Source organism: Pan troglodytes, chromosome 16, assembly GCF_028858775.2.
Source record: "Pan troglodytes isolate AG18354 chromosome 16, NHGRI_mPanTro3-v2.0_pri, whole genome shotgun sequence".
Taxonomy (NCBI): domain Eukaryota; kingdom Metazoa; phylum Chordata; class Mammalia; order Primates; family Hominidae; genus Pan; species Pan troglodytes.
Genome location: NC_072414.2, coordinates 81818938 through 81836489, shown reverse-complemented (window position 1 = coordinate 81836489; position 17552 = coordinate 81818938). Strand labels below are relative to the sequence as shown.

At 47.9% G+C, this 17552-nt stretch overlaps 1 protein-coding gene across 4 annotated transcripts in view; it reads right to left on the bottom strand.

Moving 5' to 3' along the window:
- The window catches only part of ZNF710 (zinc finger protein 710), an 80895-nt gene that overhangs the window by 38980 nt on the left and 24363 nt on the right, over window positions 1-17552 (bottom strand). The window contains exon 1 of one of the 4 annotated variants that reach the window (XM_510588.9): window positions 14413-14547. The exons of the other annotated variants lie outside the window; for them this stretch is intronic. Within the exon in view, the coding sequence (XP_510588.4) occupies window positions 14413-14444 (32 nt within the window). The 5' untranslated portion in view covers window positions 14445-14547. Of the gene's footprint in view, window positions 1-14412; window positions 14548-17552 lie in introns of those variants that run through there. 4 annotated transcript variants of the gene reach the window in all.

Sequence of the window (17552 nt, the reverse complement as noted above, 5' to 3'; positions counted from 1 at the left end):
CCGCAGGTCTCCTCTATGAGAGCCCTCGGGCCCTTAACCAGGTAGCGGGGCAGATGAGGGGGTTCTCAGTGAGGCAGCTGCCCTGGCTGGAGGTGAAAGCCGTGGCGACTCACCCTGCCTGGGCCGTGTCCACCCAGTTCTCCGGCTGCCTGCACACAGGAGGTGCTCGGTCCCCGGTGGATGTGTGGGGTGAAGGGCATTCTGAGTCAGCCCTGGGATGGGCTGTCCCCTCGAGGGACTGTTCCAAAGAAGCCCGCCGCCTGCTCAGGCCGGGCCCTCACTCCAGGAGGGTAAGCGGGTGGGTTGGCTCTTTTTACAGGCCACCAGCTGTTGGGTCTATGTCACTCACGAGGGAGGGCCTCTTTGGACGTTGAGGCGTGTTCTCACATCACGGGTCACCGCCGACCAGCACCTTCCTGAGTTAGCCAAGACCCAAAGGCTGGGTGCAATATACGTGCCCTAACCTGGATTTAGATTTCCTGTCCTTCCTGGTTGGGCCTCTGTTACACACCAGATCGTGCCGGCAAATGCCCACACACAGCCCTCAGTCTAGTGACCGTGTGTCTCCCAAAATGTCCCTCTGCGATCACAGGTGAGTGTTCCCTGTCCCCCTTCTTTGTCTTCCCTTCTCCTGCTGTCTCTCAGTACCTAGCGAGTCATGACGAAACCTGAAATGGGGTCACCTTTACGCAGCGGCTCCTTTTTCCTTCTGATCATCCAAACGCTAGATAATGAGAAACGCCGGGGAGCAGAGAGGCTGAGTGGAGGAAGACTGGTTTATTGATTGATTGATTGAGCGAGTCTCAACCTTACTCATCTACTGAGCGCTCAGTCTGTGTGGAGCTCAGTGGTGTGGGCTGGGATTATAAAGCGACAAGGACCAGTCCGGAGCCCTGAGGTGCTTGGGGCCAACCTAATGCTGCCTGGAGGGGGTGGGGGGGAGACACAATGGATCAGAGAAAGAAAACCCTTCCTTTCCATCTTTATCTGGAAAAGGCTGTTATTTCGCTGGAACAGGCCCCAGGAGGGCCTCCGAACCCAACAAGGGGGCTGGAGAGAAGGGGGGGCATGGAAAAGGCACAGGGGCCGGGCACGGTGGCTCTCGCCTGTAATCCCAGCACTTTGGAAGGCTGAGGCGGGTGGATCACCTGAGGTCAGGAGTTCGAGCCAGCCTGGCCCACATGGTGAAACCCCATCTCTACTAAAAATACAAAAATAAGCCAGACGTGGTAGTGGGCGCCTGTAATCCCAGCTACCTGGGAGGCTGAGGCAGGAGAATCACTTGAACCCGGGATGCAGTGGTTGCAGTGAGCTGAGATCATGCCACTGCACTCAAGCCTGGGCAACAGAGCGAAACTCTATCTCAAAAAAAAAAAAAAAAAATCAAAAACAAAGAGGCATGGGGCAGATATTTAACCTAGCCACCAGCAGCCTATAAAATCACTGTTGTGCTTCCATTTGACAAAGGCAAATCCCACAAATATTTGTTGAGCACCTACCATGTGCCATCCAGCTCCTGTGCATTCCTAGGGAGATAGCAGTGCACAAGACTCGGTCCTGCCCTTAAGAACTTATGGTGTTGTGAGAGCAACAGGCAAGAAAACAGGCAATTTTAATTTGGTGTGTAAAGGCTGCGTTAGAACAAGAACAGAGGAGGGGCAGACTTAGAGAGGCTGGAGGTTCAGGGAAGCTCTTTCGGAGGAGGTGGCATGGAGTTATTTTAACATATTAAAGTGAACAAAATTTTCATTTGCTTTGAAAAAGATATAAAGAATTTCACTGGTGGCCAGGCCCAGTGGCTCACACCTATAATCCCAGCACTTTTAAGAGCCCAAGGGAGGAGGATCGCTTGAGCCTGGGAGTTTGACACCAGCCTAAGCAATATAGTGAGACCTCACCTCTACAAAAAATAAAAAAATTAGCCAGGCATGTTGGTGCATGCTGGTAGTCTTAGCTACTCTGGAGGCTGAGGTGGGAAGATCACTTGAGCCCAGATGTTGGAGCTGTGATCATGCCGCTGCATTCTAGCTTGGGTGACAGAGTGAGACCCTATCTCTAAAAACCAACCAAACAGACAAACAAAAAGAAAAGAAAAGAATTTAACTGGCAAGATACCTAGGTGTCTAGAAAAAAAAAAATAGAATTGATCAGTGAACCAATAGATAAACATCCAATAGATGTTTTCCTAATCTGTTGGTGTATTAGGAGGAATCAAAAGCACAGAGAAAAGTAACGCAGTGAGAACAAAAGAAACAATAATGAACTCTTGTTTTAAAGAAGTAATCGTAGTTCAGTGCCATGTTTAGCAGTGAATAGTATTTATACTGTGGGCTTAACCCAAAATTGCGACCTAATGATAAAACTAAGAGAGGAGGAGGAGGAATGATAGGGTGGTGGAGAGATAAGTCCTCACTTGCAACAATATGGAGGCAAAAGATAATGTCCGAAATTGATAAATCAAGAAATCACTGGAGTAACATATTATTTCAGAACATGGATGTAAATAACAGGAAGGAGGAAGTAAGCAGTTTGCAAATGGTTAACTGGCTGGAGGGCTGGAGCTGGGGAGCGAGGTGGGGCGGGGCCTGCTGCTTTAGCACTAGAAGCCCATCAGTATTGTTTGACGTAAAAAAAGATGCATATATTACTCTGATAAAAAACAAAATTAAAAGCAAGCAAACAAGCAAAAAAGGCTTGGTAAAGGAGTCACTGTGAAGTCAAATCGGGATCACTGTGAACTCCCGGAGCATTAAGCCAAGAAACAGAAGGGGCACTGTGCTTATGAACTGATGAGAACAGAAATTCCTTCAAGAAAGAACAGAATTCAGGGAGCTGCTGCCCAAGGTGACACATTTGGGTGGAAGAGGCTGGAGGGCTTGTACCTTGCAGGGAAAATCTGCGGAGTGTTCACATGTGGCTTTAACAACCCCATCCGGAGCACTAAGGACACCTCCCTGGAGACTGGGGGATCTGGGTACCAGGGTTTCTGCTGTTGCCTAGAGCTGGGGACCAGATCCTCAGACACGACTTCCTCAACAAAGGCGGCATGATCTACGTGCAGAGGAGGCAGTGGCCACAGTGCACAGGCCTGAGGCCTGGGTGACCTCACCAAGCCACAGCCCAAGCTGGCATGGTCATCCAGCAGTATGGCCACCATGCACAAAGTGCCCCCAGGCTCTGGCTCTCACTGGCATGCTGACTGTTTCCTCACCAGGCACCTCTGCTGTACATTATGGTCTTTCCTAATATGTGATAGCAAGATTACACTTGTCCAGAGATCTCTTCTCTGGCCACCTCAAATTTCCCCCAAACGACTAGAGAACTGCAGAGCATATGAAAAAGTTGAGAGTCCAGAATGAAACAGATGTGGGTGACTCAAAGAGGGGACTTTGGTGTCCCAGGCACTTTTTTCTTTATGGGACAGTGCCCCTTGCTTGGAGGCTTTGGACTCAGTTCTAAGAAGCACGGTTATCCAGTTTCCCAGACCACGGCAGATGCAGAGGAAACCCAAGGAGGTGAAAGAGGTGCCACTCGCTGCTGGAGGCTACGATGGTGGCTGGCTAGGGTGCAGGCTGAAAATGACCCAGTGACAGTTTATGGCCATTAGGGGTGGGGCAAGCAGCTTGGACACCTCCATACCTGAGCTCAGCACCGAGGGCTCCTAATCATGACTTGCAGTCATCAAGATGGATTGGACTGTATTAGATTACATTCAATACTCGGTTGAGCACTCAGCCAAGCACGTATTGGATCCAGGAGTGAAATGAGGTGAGACCACCTCATCCAGTCGTGGGGCAAGACTCCCAGCTGTCACTGCAGAGAGCCCCATGGTGGGTCACAAGGCAGGGCTCTGGTCCACTTTTGCCTAAGATAGTGGACCTGGGCATGGCCTCAACCTCTCAGAATCCCACCCACGAAATGAAGAGAACATCTGCCCTGCCAGTGAAATCATCAGGTGAAATCATCTGTACACATCAGAAGCACTTTTTTTTTTTTTTTTTTTTTAAGACAGTCTCGCTCTGCCACCCAGGCTGGAGTGCAGTGGCACAATCTCAGCTCACTGCAACCTCCACCTCCTGGGTTCAAGCGATTCTCCTGCCTCAGCCTCCCGAGTAGCTGGGGTTACAGGCGCCTGCCACCACACCTGGCTAATTTTTGTATTTTTATTAGAGATGGGGTTTCACTATGTTGGCCAGGCTGGTCTTGAACTTCTGGCCTCAAGTGATCCACCCCCTCTGGCCTCCCAAAGTGATGGGATTATAGGCGTGAGCCACCTCACCTGGCAGGAAGCATTTTATACATAACATGTCATGTTACCAAAGCCATTGCTTTTTCTGGGTGGCTGGACAGGATACCCCACAACTCACACAGGGACAGACAGCCAAAGAGATAGCCTCTCTGCCTTAGGACTTTCCTGGACACAATGAAGCAATTATCAGGTGAGTTTTGAAACTATGCAAACTTAACCTGAACATATTCGATTACACAAATCTATTGTGTAACACAGCTGGCCTTCCTGGACTCTTCAAAGCCAATGTCACACACACACACACACACACACACACACACACACACAGAGCACGGAGGCTGTTCTAGATTAAAAGAAGGTAAAGAAACGCAACACCCAAATGTAATGCATGAAGATTTTTGGATCAGGAAAACAGCCATACGAAAACATTTTTGGAGTTCAACTGGGGAAATATGAATGGGTTGTAGATTGGATATTATTGGACAGTGGTAATTTCTTAGGTGTGATGATGGCACCGTGGTTGCAAATGGGGAAGTCCACACTCCTGAAAGATACCTGCTGACGTACTCAATGGTGGGCTGTCTGCAACTCACTTTCAAATGACTCAGCAAAACCACGTGAAAGAGAGTGAGATAAAGAAAACTTGGCAAAATGGCAACAATGAGTGAATCTGGACGAAGGTTCTTAACTTTTCTGTCAAGTTTGAAAATTTCAAACTAAAGAGTTAGGAGGAAACACACCACGTGGGTGAGTTGTGACTTATTCTTTGTGTCTGTGGGGCCAGCCTTTGGCTTGTTTCCCAACCTGCTCCATGATGAAAGTGATGCACTGGTGCTAGAGAGAGGGGCCTGCTACAGTGCTCCTGATCTGCATGGCACACATAGAAAATCATATTTGGACCGTACACTGGGGTAATCGGGCAAGGCTGGTCCAAACCATCCACAGACCCACCCAGCCCAGCCGACTGAGGGTCGAGGGGAAATCAGTACCTGGGCACCACTTAGCGGCCCCAGCACTTACTTTGGTACAGCACCCTGGCTGGAAGGCCAGGCCTGTGGTTAAAGGGGAGTAGACACCAGACCCTCACTGCCTCTTCACCTCCTCATCAAGGCCTCCCTCGGGGAATTCGTCTCTCCCTGCTCAAGCCTGTCTCTTACAGCTCTGGAAGCCTAGCGACCGTATTAGAATACTCTATGCTTAGGCCCACTGCTCCCTCGAGATCCAGAGTTCTTTGAGGGCAGAAGCCCGACCTCCCTCATCTTTAAGCACAGATTCTGGCACCCCATATCCAAAGGTCAGAGAAAGAGATCCAGCCTGCGATGCTTATGAGTGCTGAAGATGCTCTCATAATTGTGGCATGCTCGGGTCAGAGATCATTTCCTCAGAAGCATTCCAGCTCAGCCCTCACTCCATCCTAGCTGGTGGTGTCCAAGGCTGAAAAGCCCAAGCTCTGCTACCCAAGCTCTGAGTACCACCAGTGGTGGTACTCGCTGGTGACTGAGACTCAGTTTCCTCTTCTGAACTAGGTCCCTTCCAGCTGACTCTCTAGGGACACCTATGCTTAGTGCTCCCCTAGTTCCTTCTGTCCAGGGGCCTGGGGCTGACTGAGCAAGGCAGCCTTCCCATCAGTGGAGAAAAGCCCCAGTGGAAGGAGCGGTTCCTGACACTTTCGAAAGCCCTCCTGGGGATTCCCAGTCCCAGTGGCCCTGGGAGGGCAAATGCCAGTGCCAACACCCAGGCTGGACCAGGGACTTTCTTCCAAGGGAAGGGGAGGGCCAGGAAGAAGGGTTGGAGAGCTAAACTTAAAAACAGCGTGTGGGCCACCCGGGGAATGAACCTGGAACAACTTTGATAATTTTTAAAAGCCCTTCGATTAACTCCGGTGTGCACCAGGATTGAGACACTCCACCCCCACCCCGAGCCCCTGCCAGGTCCTCCAAGCTGAGCCAGGCTTTGAACCCAGCCCCACTTCCCGTCCTCCCCACCATGCCTGACCTCCCATCTCCAGCCTGACCCTGGAGCTGGCTCTTGCTTGTGCTATTCTCCTGCTCTCCACCTCTCCAGAATTCTTGCGTTCTTTGAAACGTGCTTGAAGTGCCTCTTTAGCAACCTGGGCTGCCTCTCCAGGAGGGCCGGAGAATTCCCCGATGTGAACTGGGAACAGTGGCTGGAGATGGGGTCACCGAGGCAGACAGAGCCTTGAAGGCCATGTCTGGATGCCATTCTCAGGCATGGGAAGCCAGGAAGTAACACGATCCCATGCATGTTGCTGAAGACCCTTCTGGTTCCTGTGTGAAGAGGACGAGGGGGGCCAGGACTGTGTCTTGGGCTTATCTATTTAACCCTTTCCCATGCCCTGCCCCACCCCCAGCTCGAGGCTTGCATGGGAGCCACAGACCTTGGGAATGATGGCCAGGTCTGTCACTAGAAATAATGGAGCAGGCTTTCTTTCCACTGCGGCCAGTAGGACTGACAGCTGAATGTGGGGAGGAGGTGGTGAGTGATGAATGCTCACAATGAGAATTCATTCCAGGCTCCCAATGGGGAGAGACCATCTGGACAGAGCCAGAGGCCACTGAAGGGACGTCCCTCGGTGGGGAAGACGCTGGCTCCAGCCACTTCAGAGAGAGGCTTCGGAAACCCAAGGAGCACTCGCCTGGTGTCATTCAAAGGAACATTAAAATCGAACGGCGCCAAGTGAATGGAAGAGAAATGTTATACAGCAAACCTGTGAAAGGGGTTCCCCCAGATAAAAGCAAGGGAAAGAGGGAGAGAGAAACAGAGGCGGAGGGGGTGGGGGGCGGGCGGCAAGAGTGGAGGGGAAGAAAGGAGGAACGGGAGGGGAGTCTCAAAGCTTTCTGAGTTCACAAAGAAAGAAGGAAACAGGGGAGAGAAGAACAAAAAGGAGAAGGTGAAGTGCTTGCGCTTCGAAGTGGAAGTCACTCCAGCTCTTGAGAAAGCTGCTTGTGGGGCCGGATGGGGCGAGTGCGTCTCAGGATGCCAAGCGGCTCTTCTACCAAAGAGGACCCAATCCTGCCACCCTTGAAGCATGAGGACTTCACAAGGCTGGGAAATGCTGACTCCAGGCTGCCTTGGGGGCATGCAATGGTGCCACTGCCTGGGGCCCCACGTGTAGAAGGGCTCACATTTGGTTTCGTGCTCTGCTGTTCTTTAAATTTTACTAACTTTTAAACATGAGACCTGCATTTTCATTTTACACCTGGCCCTGAAAATTATGTAGCCAGTCCTGGCTGACCTTTCCAGAGGACATTTTTGCTAGAAGGCGGGTGCAGGAAGGCAGCAGGCTGGCTCCGCTGCTGATCGCTGTTTGCTATCCAAATACACATCCCCGTGTTGTTGACTCAGCCACCAGGTATTAGGATGTGAGGGGCTTCCCACCCCAGCTAGAGAGCCCGGCCTAACTCAGATGAGATATGTGAGTGCTGGAAAGTGTCATCATTTAAGAAGCTACCAGGGTCTGCCGGATGTTAGGCACAACATGGTCCAGATCCTGTCCCAGCACATAAGAAGCACAATGGTGCTGAGGCCCGAAAGCCAGCCTGCTAATACCCTCCTAGCCCTGGGAGTCCTGCCTTCCGCAGCCAGCTCACTGCAGAGGCAGCAGGGGCAACTGTGCAAACCTGTCCACCAAGAGCTGATGGGCTCATGGGTCCAGAGTGGAGATGTCACTGCTGCAGGAGCCGGACGGCCAATGCTGAGCCAGGCCAGGAAGCCACAGCAAGTCAGTGACGCCCAGCAGCCGGAAGCTGGGGTGTTTGAGACCAAGACCACCGCCTCATGTCTCAGCCCCCACACCATGCCCCAGGGCCACTGTGTGGTTGCCAGGTCCCCACGCGAAGTGGTGAGGCAAATGCGGCCAATCACCATGGCCATGTGCCTGTGCCCAGCCTGGCCCAGCCCCCCACATCCTCCAGCAGTGCTCCCCTTCTCTGCCTGGTCCTTCACTCAAGGGATCCAAAATCCCAGTATATACGGGCCTCTTTCCCTTGCTAGAACCTCCTTCTGCTGACAGAAGGCAGAGGCCCTCCAGACACCCCTTCTACCAGCAGGGAAGCCCTGGGGCCCCTGCCATCAAGCCTCTTTCTCTGAGTGAACAGAGGGCCCTAACAGCATCGTTTCTAAGGGCTTGCAACTCAAAAGATCCAAATCTCTTCAGCCCGACCTTGGGGTGATGTGGAAGAGGTCTAAGTCCCCAACAGGTGCCAGGTGTGCAAAGGAAATGCACCTGCAGGCAAAACCTGAGGCAGGTGGAGCCGGGTGCCCCACCCACGGCCAGAACAAAGAAGGCTCAGAAGGCCTGCAAGGGTGTCCTGGGCTCTAGGGTAGCAGGAGGGCAGGCGGGCCTCTCAGAAGGGGTGAGAAGAGCTGGCGGGTGAGGCAGAGGCCGGAGGAGGCTCAGCCAAGCTGCCAGGCTTCCCCTGCTGCTAGGGAGGGCCCTCCAGGAACTGAGTTAATCAGCAGGAAACCGATGGTTGTTTCCTGACAACCCTGCTGCTGCCGACACCATGGCCACCACCACCACAGGCACAGAATACACACACACACACACACACACACACACACACACAGGAATTTGGAAACAGGAAGGACAGCTGGCAACTTCTGGGGACCCACAATGCAATCCACTTTTTCAAATAACATAGACAAAACAACACAAAGAATTCCTCCCTTTCCTGAGTGCAGACCATGTGTAGAGCCTCTTGCATGGAATATCTTGTTTCTATCTGGCAGAAGAACCCCTCCAGGAGTGACTGTCGTTCACCTGTTTTCTTTTCTTTTCTTTTCTTTTCTTTTTTTTTGAGACAGAGTCTCACTCTGTCACCCAGGCTGGAGTACAATGATGCGATCTCGGCTCACTGCAACCTCCGCCTCCTGGGTTCAAGCGATTCTCCCACCTCAGCCTCCCGAGTAGCTGGGACTACAGCTGCTACCACACCCAGCTAATTTTTGTACTTTTAGTAAAGACAGGGTTTCACCATGTTGGCCAAGCTGGTCTTGAACTCCTGACCTCAAGTGATCTGCCTGCCTCGGCCTTCAGAAGTGCTGGGATTACAGGCATGAGCCACCGCATCCAGCCATTCCCATTTTCTAAACTCTGAGGGGCAAAGAAAGAAAGTCAGTGGGCCAAGCTTGCACAGCTGGTAGCACCCACGTTTCCATACCCAGGCCAGGCAGGACTCAGAAGGCCATCTCTTAAACCACCTTGCTCTGCCTTGAATCAAGGAATTTCTCCCCAGGCTCTGTGACCAGAGTCAAACCAAGTCTATGGGACAAGCTGGGCATGGTAGCGAATGCCTATGGTCCCAGCTACTTGGGAGGCTGAGTTGGGAGGATCGCTCAGGCCCAGGAGGTCAAGGCTGCAGTGAGCTATGATCATGCCTGTGAACAGACACTGCACTCCAGCCTGGGCAACAGAGCGAGAACCTGTCTCTAAAAAAACAGGAAAAAGGAACATATGGGACAAGGCAGAAGGCTCAACGTGGAGTAGCCGGCTAGCCTAGGAGCCAACCCCTTTCTGCCTGAACTGGCCTGTTGGGATCTCGAGGGTGAAGTGGGAGCGAGAAGACTTCTGCCTGTCCAACTCTTCTCCTGCTTTCCACTTCCTAAGCTTAAAAGCACACCTCCCGCTGCAAACTTTCCCCACCTTTAACATCCCCAGTGCTTCTCAAACTCTGTGGTGAAAGGTCAGTTTGATTCATCTTAATCCTTAATCCCTCTCAGATCTAACATCAACAAGCAGTTTAGTCCTGAGTCCTGCCACGTGGGGTCAACGGTGCCCACCCTGGCCCACACGCTGTTTGAGATGAAGCCACCAATCGCCCATTTGGATGTCATCCTGCCAATGTCAAACTACAGAAGTTTCTAAACACCAACCCCATTTTCTATGTTTAGCTCCTCCTCTTGCTTGGTTAACATTGTGCAGAACAGCACTGATGCATGGCCCATACTTTTGTGGGGCACTGGCCTAAGAATACACAAGAATGTTTATAAATTAAAGAATTTTAAATGCAGATATATATTTCCTCTTAAGTGAAAATTCTAGCCACAGAGCCTCAAATTTCAAACACACACTTTTTTTCTTCTTTTTTTAGAAACAAGTTCTTGCTATGTTGTCCATGCTGGCCTTGAACTCCTGGACTCAAGGAATCCTCTTGCTTTAGCCTCCTGAGTAGCTAAGACTATACAGGCCAAACACACATTCTTTTTTTTTTTTTTTTGAGATGGAATCTCACTCTTGCCCAGGCTGGAGTGCAATAGCACAATCTCAGCTCACTGCAACCTCTGCCTCCTGGGTTCAAGCAATTCTCCTGCCTCAGCCTCCCAAGTACCTGGGATTACAGGTGCCCACCACCATGTCCGGCTAATTTTTGTATTTTTAGTGGAGATGGGGTTTTGCCATGTTGGCCAGGCTGGTCTCGAACTCCTGACCTCAAGTGATCCTCCTGCCTAGGCCTCCCAAAGTGCTGTGATTGCAGGCATGAGCCACCGTGCCCAGCCCCAAACACACATTCTTAATTGTTACTTTTTGGGGGCCATTTAATTTTCCAAGTTCATCCAGTCTGCCTCTCCTCTCTCTTAAAAATAGAAAATAATACATTTAAATGTCCTGGAATTTACATTCAACCACATGTGATCTGCTGAGTTCCATGGAGCTGAGGTTGAAAGAGAACGTTCTGTTAATGAGAAATTCACAGTGGCTGGACACAGTGGCTCACGCCTATAATCCCAGCACTTTGGGAGGCCGAGGCGGGAGGATCACCTGAGGTTGGGAGCTCGAGACCAGCCTGGCCACTATGGCAAAACTCTGTCTCTACTAAAAATACAAAAATTAGCTAGGCGTGGTGGCAGGCGCCTCTAATCCCAGCTACTTGGGAGGCTGAGGGCAAGAGAATTGCTTGAACCTGGGAGCCAGAGGTTGCAGTGAGCTAAGATCACGCCACTGCACTCCAGCCTGGGCGACAGCGAGACTCCGTCTCAAAAAAACAGAAATTCACAGTCAATACTCAGTACACAATATAATGTTAGTAGCTGGATGGCTTCCTTCAGATGAAAATGGGCTTTAGTTAATACTAGCCCAAGTATCTGCAGGTTTAATTTCAGAATAAAAAGCCACTGTAACAGTTCACAGCTGGCCCAAGCTGGCCGTAACAACACTGGCACCTAGGAATACCTGAGGGTATTTTAAGGTGCAGGCACTTGGTTCCCACCTACCCAGATCCAGTGGATTTGGGGCTGGACCCAGGCAACTGCATTTTAACAAGCTCCCCAGCAGAGAGTAAGAGATGACGTGGCCACTGAAGATGCCCCTGCTGCATGAAAACAAGAGAGATGGGCTATGACCAGTGGCTCACAAGAATTGGTCTTGGGAATGCAAAACAAGCAAAAACAAAACCAACTGGGTTTCTCCCATGGGGCAAGTGCTGTGCAAAGACCTGGTGTTGAGAGACCAGAGTTACAGTTTTTTAGAACTTCCTGTGTGTCCTCACTTAACCTCTCTAGTCTTCCGATTTCCTCAAAGGAGACAGGACAAATGAGAGCGCTGCTTCTCAAATGTGCTGAGGAATCACCCGGGGATCTTGCTAAAATGCAGATTCTGCTTCAGCAGGTCTAGGGTGCTGTGAGAGATACTTCGTTTCCATTAATAATAAGCTCCCAGGTGATGCTGCATCCTGGATCCCCCCAGGGTACATTTCAATCCCTAGAGTCTATGATTAGTCACTATATTCACACAGCTTATGTGTTCTTTTTCATTCACTTCAATCAATGTGTTGGATTAAACTCACGACTATTATTCTCATTTATGAACAAAACCCATCACCACCAACTGTCGGGTCCACAACCTCTTGAGATGAGCCTAAGCCTCCAATTCAAATGTTTATTTAAAGAAAGAAAAAGAAAAGGCCATTTTGTATTTGTTGGTATCCATTTGTTACCAAACAATCCATTAAGCACTTTTTTTTTTTTTTTTTTTTTAAGACGGAGTCTCGCTCTGTCACCCAGGCTGGAATGCAGTGCTGCGATCTCGGATCACTGCAAGCTCTGCCTCCTGGGTTCATGCCATTCTCCTGCCTCAGCCTCCTGAGTAGGTGGTACTACAGGCGCCCGCCACCATGCCCGGCTAATTTTTTGTATTTTTTTAAGTAGAGACGGGGTTTCACTGTGTTAGCCAGGATGGTCTTGTTCTCCTGACCTCATGATCTGCCTGCCTCGGCCTCCCAAAGTGCTGGGATTACAGGCGTGAGCCACCGCGCCCAGCCAATTTTTTTTTTTTTAATCTGAAATGACCCTCTCTGCAGCACAGATACAGCCCTTTCCTACTGGGCATATGTGACTGCCCTGTTGGGAAGGTGGCTTCATATTCCCACCCAGATGGGCCTGCTTGGTGCCCCCTCCCCCACTGGTTAACACACACTCTGTGCGCACATGTTCAGCGTGTTCAGCCAGGGCCTGGCACATGATAAGCATTCAACTCCTGCCAGCTGTTTCGTTCAGAGACAAGGAAATGAAAGCCCAGAAGGCTTACGATTTGCTGAAAGTCAAGTTCTTGGCAAAACCAAGACCGGCCTTGAAACCCATCCCTCCTTCCTCTGTGCCTCAGTTTCCTCATCTATGAAATGGAGCTGATAGCTAATTCTTTCTTTCTTTTTTTTTTTTTTTGAGATGGAGTTTTGCTCTTGTTGCCCAGGCCAGAATGCAATGGCGTGATATTGGCTCACTGCAACCTCTGCCTCCCAGGTTCCAGTGATTTTCCTGCCTCAGCCTCCCAAATAGCTGGGATCACAGGCATGCACCACCACATCCGGCTAATTTTGTATTTTTAGTAGAGACGGGGTTTCACCATGTTGGCCAGGCTGGTCTCGAACTCCTGACCTCAGGCGATCCATCCGCCTCAGCCTCCCAAAGTGTTGGGATTACAGGTGTGAGCCACTGTGCCCGGCCGATAGCTAATGCTAATGGCTGTTGTGAAAATTAAATAAGGAATGTCTGTAAATGTACTTAGGCTGGCATTTAATAACTGCTCATATGATTGTGATTATCAAGCTTGATCTTTTTAATTACTAAAAAGTTTTTTGGCCAGGCATGGTGGGTCACGCCTGTAATCCCAGCACTTTGGGAGTCCGAGGTGGGCGGATCACCTAAGGTCAGGAGTTTGAGACCAGCCTGGCCGACATGGTGAAACCCCATCTCTACTAAAAATAGAAAAATTAGCCGGGCATGGTGGCATGTGCCTGTAATCCCAGCTACTCGGCAGGCTGCGGCAGGAGAATCACTGGAACCCAGGAGGTGGAGGTTGTAGTGAGCCAAGATCAAACCACTGCGCTCCAGCCTAGACGACAGAGTTGAGACTCTGTCTCAAAAACAAAACAAAACAAAAAATTTTTTTGTAGAGACTGGGTCTTGCTACCTTTCCCAGGCTGGTCTCAATCTCCTGGCCGCAAGTGATCCTCCCACCTTGGCTTCCCAAAGTGCTAGGATTACATGTGTGAGCCACCATGCTTGGTCTATTATCAAGTTTGAAAGTCCCAGAATGACATAAAATCCATTCCCGTTTGAGTTGGAGTTTGTTCATTCTCTGTGGTTTGTATCAGCACTAACTGCCCTGGTGATGTCAAATGGCCAGAATGGCCCCTACACCTTGCTGGGACCTTTTTGGTTGGACCAGGAGAGCTCACCACCCTGTAAATATATCCCATGACACACACCTGGCTGGTGCTCTCCCAGAGAAACCTTCTCCAGCTGAGGGAAACCCTGTGCAAATATGTTCCTGGGTCGAAGTCCTCTGAGAGGTTTCCCAGTGGGCACTCATTCCACACCCACATTTATTATCTCTATAATTGCCAGGCATGGGAGTAGGCATTGGGAAAAAGTAAGAGCAATAAACAGAGCACAGCCTTTCCCTGCCATGAGCTTACTAAACTGTAAATAAATTGCTTTTAAATTAACATTTTCCATTATAAAATTAATAAAACCACCCATTACAAAAGGTTTGAAAAAGACAGACGAGAAAAACATGAATACTCCTTCTCACCCTAATGCAACCACTTCTTGTGTATTTCTTCCCAGTCCTCTTCATGCATGTGTTTTTCACATGGTTTTGATCACAGTGTATACAATCTGGTGTCCTACTTGTTTTCCCTTACCTGGATGCCACAAGCAATTGTCCATCTTGCATGTCCGTAATCGATCACCCATGTTCATAGTCACACCGTTCACACAGATCCCCATTTGCCTGCCAATTCTTGCACTGGAGGACATTGAGATTGCTTCCAGTCTGTCCACACTGCCCAACAAATCACCTCCATGCATTCATGCACAGAGAAGATAAAGGGAAGAGGCAAATGTCATGTAATTTGATGGTGTCAGAAGGGACTTGGTGAATAATGACACTGTGTCAACTGGGGCAAGTTACTTAACCTCTCTGAACCTCAACTTCCCGTAATATGGGCAGAATTGTAAAAAGGATTTAAACAGGAGGCCATTGGTAAACTCCCAGCACAGGGCATGATTCACAATAAATGCATGTTTTCTTTTCTCTTACATATCAGCAGGTCATGTTGGTGACTCCTAAATACCTTCTCAAGGACTGGGACAATCTGCAGAGACACCCTTGGAGCACAGCGCAGCAGCTTCCCATACCCTGCATTCAGATTGCTAAGTTCTGGGTGACAGAGGATTTGTATGCGGAACTATTGAAGGGAGAAATGATGTGTGCTCCGTAACTTTCTTCAAAATGGTTCAGGAAAAAATATATATACCTGTGCGGATGAAGCAAATATGGCAAATGTTAACATCTATTATATCTCAGCCATTGGTGTATGGGTATTTACTGTTATATTCTTTCAATTTTTCTCAATAGTTGAAATTCTTTCATAATAAAATCTTTTAAAAACTCTTCTAATTTAAAAAGTTAAAAATAGTATACTTTCAAAACTTGTATTGCATTCATTAATTTCTTCAACAAATATTAATTCAATAGAGTCAACAAATATTAACTCAATTTAGTATCTGTTACGCAGAACTGACCTGGTTCCTAGCCTCATGGAGCTCACCATTTGGCATTTTCTTTAGGTCGGGCATTTGTTTGCTAATTATATTGTCTGTGCATATTGTCTTCAAGTTTAAATCTTTTTTTTTTTTTTTTTTGAGACAGTGTCTCACTCCATCACCAAGGCTAGAGTACAGTGGCACAATCTCGGCTAACTGCAACCTCCCAGGTTCAAGTGATTCTCATGCCTCAGCCTTCCGAGCAGCTGGGACTATAGGCACGCACCACCACATCCAGCTAATTTTCGTATTTTTAGTAGAGGCAGGGTTTTGCCATGTTGGCCAGGCTGGTTTTGAACTCCTGGCCTCAAATGATCAGCCTGCCTTGGCCTCCCAAAGCGCTAGTATTACAGGCATGAGCAAGGCCTTCAAATTTAAATCTTGATTTTTAAAAACTAATCTATATATAGGATCTTCGTAGAATTAAAATATCAATGGCTGGGCATATGGCTCACGTCTATAATCCTAGCACTTTGGGAGGCTGAGGCAGGTGGATCATTTAAGGTCAGGAGATTGAGACAAGCCTGACCAACATGGTGAAACCCCGTCTCTACTAAAAATACATGAATTAGCCGGGTTGGTGGCACACGCCTGTGATCCCAGCTACTTGGGAGGCTGAGGCAGGAGAATCGCTTGAACCCGGGAGTTGGACGTTGCAGTGAGCTGAGATCTCGCCATTGCACTCCAGCCTGGGCGACACAGCAAGACTCTGTCTCCAAAAAAAAAAAAAACAGAAGAAGAAAAAGAAGTTACAATTTTTTAAGGTAGTCAAATCTGTTGAATTTTTTGATGACTTTTGCTATTGGTTCTAAACTTTGGAAATCAACCTCTAGCCTAAAATTTGGCAGAGGGTAAATTGTACTTACTGTTATTTAATACTTTTACTCTTTCTTTATAATATTTATATGTTTCTGTTTCAGTATTATCATGTTGACTAGAGTGTTAAAAGCAATGTTAAATAGTGATGGTGATGGCAGACCTCCTTATTTTGTTACTGGTTTCCACAAGAATGCCTCTAGTGTTTAAGTTAATTACAGAATTGGTTATTGGTTTGAAATATTTTTTATTATGCTAAGAATGCACCCTTCTGTTCCTTTTTTTTGCTGTATTGATTAGGTAGACATGGTTGTTCAATTTAATCATTTTTCCCCAGCACATATTGGAAACAATACGGTTTTACTTTTTTAATGCATTAGCATGACGTAGTTACTATATTAAGCTTTCCCAATATTGACTATTCTTTCCTCCTGCCCCACTGGGTTATGGTGGATGACTTGTTTAATATATTATTGAATTCTATTTCCTACCCAGCATTTTCATGCTTCAAAATAGTCTCTTTGCCATGTTTAATATCAGGCTTATTTTGCTTTGTAGAATGAATTGGAGAGCTCTCCATCTTTTGCTAAGCTATGGAACAGCTTAGCATTATCAGTATTATCAAATTCAAAATAATTAACTAGCAAAAACACTTGGGACCAGTGTCTTTGGTGGGTAGAGGGGCAATGCTTCGATAAGGATTGAAAATTTTTTCTCAATTAGCAACATATATATTTTCAGAAAAGCATGCATTTGAGATTTTAAAATTATGCCTATGATTGTGCATACATTTCTATTATTTTAAAATCTCCTCTGTATCTATTGCAATGTCCCCTTTCTCATTCCCTTGTTTGTTGTTGTTGTTGTTTTGGTTTTTTCTCATTTCTCCCTTTTATTTCTCAAATAGAATTGCCAGGGGTTAGGCTACTTTACTGTTTGTTTAAAAACAGAATCAGCTCTTGGATACGTTTGCTAATTTCACTGTGTTTCTGTTTCTTAATTCATTTATTTCTGCCTTTATCTTTACTATTTTTTTCCCCTCTCATTTTCCTTAGGGGCTGTTTTTATTCTTTTTTTTTCCTAAGCACTCAGGCTGAATGCTTAGTTTATTTGCCTTTTCTCTCTCCCTTTTTAATAATAAAAGCATTTAAGGCTATGAGAATAGTGCCAGCTGTCTCCCATAGGTTTGGGTATGTGGCATTCTAGTTTTCAATGCTTTCTAAATATTTGTCAGTACATTCTTTATTTCTTCCTTGAACCAATAGCAATTTAAGTGCTTTAAATTTTTTCAAGTGGTTGGGTTTTAGTTTGTTTAAATTTACAATATTTTGGCGAGGTTTACTGCATGGTGATCAAAGGACTCCCCGACTGGCACAATTTCTGTTTTGGGTAGAATATGAGTTTTTGCAGTTGGTTACTG